The following is a 6002-nucleotide window of genomic DNA, read 5'->3' on the forward strand; positions in this document are numbered from 1 at the left end:
TCCCGGGAGGCCCTGAGGTCCTTCTGTCCCAAGCAGAGTTGGGTGTTTCCATCTTCCATCAAAAGGGCACCCCTTTACGAAGTCCCGGGTAAGCAGCCAGACTCTGGGCTCTGGCCTGACTCCTGAGCCAAGTCTATGGCTGAGAACAGGGCTTGATCTTGCTCAGCCCCAAGTGTTCACTGCAGAGCTGGGGAGCCTTATGCTCTGCTTACAACAGGCAGCTCTTCAACGCTCCCACAATTTACACGGGGCGTGCAAGGTCCCGAGGACATTTTTGGAGTCAGATGTACAATCCATGATATTTTTAGACTTAGATGCAAGCTCTGGGTGGCCTTCATGATACGGTTTTACATCAAAAGGGCTGATGGGCCCCTTGAGAGCCTTACGGGCGTTAAATCTGGGCTAAAGTTTGCCCATGTCCTGACCCCAAGTAAGCGAAGGGACCAGTTAGCTCATTTTAGTGTCAGAATAGGGGGCGAGAACACACCACGCCATGATCTTTGCGGCTGACATCTGGGCCCTGTCACCTGGAGTTTGGTTTTTCTACAGGTTGAAAAAAAGAGGAGCAAACTGGGGCTTGGTTTAGGTAAGAAAAACGCTCCCACGGCAGTGGTAAGCGTGGGAGTTAGCCTGAGCTTGGAAGCGTCTGCTATCCCCGGAGCCACCCAAGAGCCTATAGACCCATCACCCCCGTTTCTGGCACGGAGCCTTATGTATACCCCAACGATTTTGTCAACACCTAAGTCTCTTACCACCACATCAGGACGCAGGAGTCGCCGTGGTGGCCATCGCCTCGTCTTGCGCTAAGGGTTTAGAGCTGATGGGGTCTATGAGATCTGGGAATCGAAAATCCGCCTCCTCTTACCTGCCAAACTTATTCACCAGGGGGCCCACCAAGAAAGAGCCAACGAGGCCTCCGAAGGGGAACATGGACACAGACACAGACCACAGCAGCGTCAAAGAAAACTCGCTCAGGTAGTCACCTGTTCTGTCGTAGAAGGTGCTGTTATAAAACTCCTTCATGATCTGCAGAGGAAGCAAGACCGGCCCCACAGAGTGTAACTGGTTTGCCAGAAAGAGCCAAGTGTCCTGGTCCGCGCCAGGGCCCAGGCGTCCGCGCCGCCCAGCGGAGGGAAGGGGAGAGGACAAGACTCGTCGGGCAAAAGGGGAGGCGGGTGGGGGCGGCTGCGAGCCACGATCGCAAACTGCCGGGGCCGTTTCTCGCTCTAGAAGGACTCATCCCCCCCGATGGCCCCCCAGCAAGGAAGAGCAGGCCCCTCCTAGAGGGCAGCCCCCTGAGTCCGGGCCTGGCTTCCTGACGAGTGGAGGCTCCGCGCCATGGGCCTACAGGGGAGCAAAAAACCTGCCACCCCAAATCTGTCTTGGCCAAAGCCAGCTTTAGGGGCTCTGAAGGCCAGGTGGGGGTGGCTTTCGGAAAAGGTATGTACGGGCAAACCTCTGTCCCAGCAAGACCTGCCCCCTCGGCTCTTCAGCGGAGAGGGCGGGACCCCGCCCTGTGTCTCTGCCGACTGGGCTTCTCCAGCAGCCGCCACGCTCCTTCTTCCTCCCCACAGCCCCTGTGGGGCCTCAGCCCGCGCCGGCCTCTGAGCCCACCTGGTCACGCTGGGCCTCCCGTGGGTATGAGGAGGCGGAGATGACCACCGCGCCCCGCTGTGTGGGGCCTGGAAGAGCCCAGCGGGCACGGGCCGATGGCCTTTGCCCCCAACAGGCTGTCCCGGGCGTCCCTGGGGTGTTTCCTTGCCCGTCCCGGGACGACCCACGGCATGGCCCCACGCTGACCTTGCCTGGAACGGTTACCCCAAGCCCACCGCGCATGGGGGTGCCACTCGCCCAGCGACCCACCTCAGAAGGGGAGTTGATGGAGGCCACGTTGTACCCATACTGGAAGGACGACCCAAAGGCAGCGGTCAGGGTCGCCAGGGCGAGCACGAGGGTCAGCCTCTGCGGGGAGAGGGGGGGTCAGGGCAGCATGGGGCTGGGACACCCCGACACCCTCACAGTCTCGCAGGAAGAGCTCGCAAACGGGGGCTCACGGTGCGCGCTGCCCTGCCCAGCACCGCCGACTCAGCGCTTCGGGCACTGTGCGCCCCAAATGTCACCAGGACAGTGGGGGTCGCCCTGGGGTGAGAGCCCCGGGGGCAGGAGACACAGCAAGGCGCTGAACCCCACGCGGCTCTGGGACGTCCTGCCCTGGGCTGCTGGGCCACCTGCTGCAGCACACACCACCCCGAACTTCTACGAGAAACAAGGGGAACAGTTTTGATCATTTCAGGTCCCGGCTGAGTCTCCGTAGCCCCTGGACTTTGGCTGAACCAGGCGGGTGGCACAAAGGGAAACATTTCAGTACACAGTGCTAGGGAGTCCAGCACATGCAGGCCACCGCCCTGCCGCCACAGGAGGGGCCGAGCACGTAGTCAGACGCTCTTCCGCGGCAAGACGGGAGCGGGGAGCACAGGCAGAGGGAGACTCCGCCGGGCCCGCAGTGTCCGCGGCGCGGGCCACGGCTTAGCTTCCTGTCCAGTCTCGCCATCTGTGAAGTGAGGCGAACAGCGGGCCCCAGGTGGGCGGCCGCCGGGAGCTCCGAGCCCCCTGCACGCCCTGTCCTGCGCCTCACTTACGTCCTCACTTAATGTCACAGGTTCTCGGAGACTGACTTCCAGCAAAATGAGGTGTAGAAGCTGCCCAAGAGGACGCCTGGCCAGGGTCCCCGAGGCGCCAGCAGGACCTCGGTGGGGTGCGAGCAGAGGCACCGGCGAGCTGGCCCCCGTCTCCCTCCCCCAGGCAGCGACACAGCGCGAGGGCAGGTGTTCCTGCCCAGGCTGGCAGAGCCTGGCACCAGGCAGCAGCCCGGGCCTGTGGCTCTGGCCCAGGCTCACCCACCACCCCCAGGAGGGCCGGGGTGGGGAGCAGGTTACAGACGGGGGCGCAGTGACAGAGCCCAGAGGGGAGCAGTTCCGGGGCTGCAGCAGGCACCGCTCTGGGCGCTGACCAATCTGGGTGCTGACTACTCTGGGCGCTGACTGCTCTGGGCACTGGCCGCTCTGGGTGCTGACCACTCTGGGCACTGACTGCTCTGGGCACTGGCCACTATGGGCGCTGACCACTCTGGGTGCTGACTGCACTGGGCGCTGACCACCCTGGGCGCTGACTGCTCTGGGCGCTGACCACTCTGGGCGCTGACCTCTCTGGGCGCTGACCACTCTGGGCACTGACCGTTCTTGGCACTGGCTGCTCTGGGTACTGACCACTCTGGGCACTGACTGTTCTGGGCACTGGCCACTATGGGCGCTGACCACTCTGGGTGCTGACTGCACTGGGCGCTGACTGCTCTGGGTGCTGACCACTCTGGGCGCTGACCGCTCTGGGCGCTGACCACTCTGGGCACTGACCGCTCTGGGCGCTGACCACTCTGGGCACTGACCGTTCTGGGTGATGACCGCTCTGGGCACTGACCACTCTGGGCGCTGCTTCATCTAGCTACAGGGGCTGGGCTGGGGCCTAAGAGTGGGGGTACAGTGGTGGGCAAAGCAAGGGTGCCTCCCTGTAGTGCTTCTGTTGCTTGGTTTTGTGGCAGGGAGGGAGAAGGGAGGCCGGAGGGAAGAAGGAGGGGAAGAAGGGAGGGGTGGACACAGAAAATACGGATGAAATGTTTCCCTCTGCTCTTTCCGCGGTAACAGCCAGCCATGCAGCCACGGTTTCAGCCCGGCCGCCTCCTGCCCGTTCTCTGCTTTGATGGGCCTGAGGTCTGAAGTCCTTAGCGCAGCTCAGCAGGGGAGCTGGCTGGGCATGTGGCCTGCCGCATGTGGGGGCTGGGGGTCCCACCAGGCAGCACCCGCAGCCACGTCCCAAACTGCTTTTATGGGTGAAGCGCACGTGACCAGCAAGGCAGCAGAGAGCACAGTGCGTGACCCGTGCTTGGCGTCCTCCTCCGGTGTGAGCCACGGACATCCGGGGCTGCAGGAATCAGGGCTCACCCTGGGAAACGGCCAAGATATTCTCGGGAGGTTTTCACAGGGAGGTGCCAACGCCTTCCTCGTTACTGACAGCTGACAGCGCCTGTCTGAGGAGCTGCTGGAAGCCAGGCAAGGGACCTGGTCCCAGGCAGGTGGGGGGGCACAGGGCACATGCAGCTTCTCGAAAGGACAGACCCAGCCAGGGCCCACAGGGGCTGTCTCCTCGGAGGCCGGGAGCCAGGACTCGGCAGGCCCCAGACCACAGCCCTCAGGCCCTGTTCTTTTCCTGATGTTGCTGAGACACCCGCCCGCAGCAGGGCTTCTGGCTGGGGTGTGATCAAGGATGCAGGGAAGGAAGGCCCCCCAAAGCGTTTGCCTCCATGACCCCATTTTCACTGTCAGAGAGACATGCTCTCTTAACACTTTTCTTTGGGCGCCCCCTGGTGGCGCAGCTGGTTAAAGCTCAGCACTGCCAGCTGGCCACAGCCGCTTCAGCCTGAGTTCGATCCCCAGCCCTGGAGGTGACCCACAGGGCGCAGCAGCCATCTCCTGACCCGCCCACTGCTCCCCTCAGCAGTGGACTTCATTGATCTGCCTGTTCTGCTCCCCACTCTGTCTCTGGGGAACCCTCTCACCGCCCCTGCACCTCTGGCCTGTACCCCAGTTCTGTATGCATAAATAAAAAAATCTTTTTTAAAAAAAAGAGTAAAGGCAAATGGTCTTTCTGTCACTGTGTACTTTTCTCAAACCAAAGACTCAAGAAACATAGCCAACATGGGGGCGGGGGGCAGTCAAAGTCCAGAAAACTCATCTCTCAAGAAAAGGGGGCTCATCCTCTGAAGGCAGAGAAGCCCCGCGCCGGAGGCGGCTTTCCAGGCCTCCTCTGCTCATGCCAAACGGCCAGGGGGCGGGTTCAAGAAATGCTCCACGGCCAGAATCAGACCCCCAAACGCTGCACCTCGTGTGAGGGCTGTGTGTGGGTTTCAGAGTCCCTTCGCCTTGGGCCTCGGGGCTCCGGTGGCCGGGTGTCTCTGAAGTCGCTTCAATCTGGCTCCAGGCGTACGCTGTCCTGTTAGAATGATTCCCTAAGAGGGGCCCTCCCTGGCGGCCCAACGGGTTAAAGCGCAGCACACGCAGCTGTCCCCAGCAGCCGCTTCAACGTGGGTTCGACTCCTGGCCAGGGAGTGACCCACAGGGCACAGCAGCCCTCTCCCGACCCGCCCGCTGCTCCCTCAGCAGTGCGCTTCAGTGGATCCGCCCGTTCTGTTCCCAACTGTGTCTCTGGGAAGCCTCTCACCCACCACACCTTTGGCCTGTACCCCAGTTCTGCGTGCATAAGTAAACAAATCTCTAAAAAATTTTTTTAAAAAGAAAGATTCCCAAAGATTCTCTAAACCTGGATCTACCCAAATCTCTCCTCCCCTTCTGCAAACGTCTGGCTGCTGGGGGGACTCTGAGGGGCAGTCCCCGAAGGGTCCCCTCACCGTTGCCGCCCATCCAGTCCCTAGGGCACACTTACCCCCCTCTTCTCGGCCAGCTCCTCTTGCCCCATCTGTGTTCTGGACGGCAGCGCCGGCCTGTGTCCTTGCAGCCCGGGTAGCAGGTGCGCCGAGAGCAGAGGACACTTTCCGGCCGCACTTTGGCCCGCCCAGGCCCAGCCAATAGCTCTTTTATAACTTCAGGTGGAAGAACCTTAGACCCAGGGCTTTGTCCTTCTTTCACTTCTTGAAATGAAATGTCTGGGGCTAAGTTTAGCCAGTGGGCACCCCAGGACTGCAGACACAGCGCCTTCCTGACTGGGACCTTCCGCAAGATTTCCTGCAACAGCCTCCCCCAGCCAGGCTCCCTGGGCCGGAAGCTTATTTCTGTCACCGCGCACGGGGCCCAGAGCTGCTGCGGACCGAGGTCCCGGCACTCGGGCACTCGGTGGTCCCCGAGACGGCTCAGAAGGGGGCCCTGCCAGGAAGCCTCTTTTAATAGCGTCAGCTTTTGCCCAAACAACCGCACGACGCTTTCTTGGAGAGCTTC

At 61.7% G+C, this 6002-nt stretch overlaps 1 protein-coding gene across 1 annotated transcript in view; it reads right to left on the reverse strand.

The window, feature by feature from the left end:
- The window catches only part of LOC101621938 (solute carrier family 2, facilitated glucose transporter member 5), a 9523-nt gene extending 7531 nt beyond the window's left edge, over positions 1–1992 (reverse strand). The window contains 2 exon segments of the mRNA XM_004679309.2: positions 866–1026; positions 1864–1992. Of these exon segments, the coding sequence (XP_004679366.2) occupies positions 866–1026; positions 1864–1992 (290 nt within the window).
- Between the last annotated feature and the right edge of the window lie 4010 nt (positions 1993–6002).

Source organism: Condylura cristata, unplaced genomic scaffold (assembly GCF_000260355.1).
Source record: "Condylura cristata isolate star-nosed mole 26May11 unplaced genomic scaffold, ConCri1.0 scaffold00008, whole genome shotgun sequence".
In the NCBI taxonomy this organism is placed as follows: Eukaryota; Metazoa; Chordata; class Mammalia; order Eulipotyphla; family Talpidae; genus Condylura; species Condylura cristata.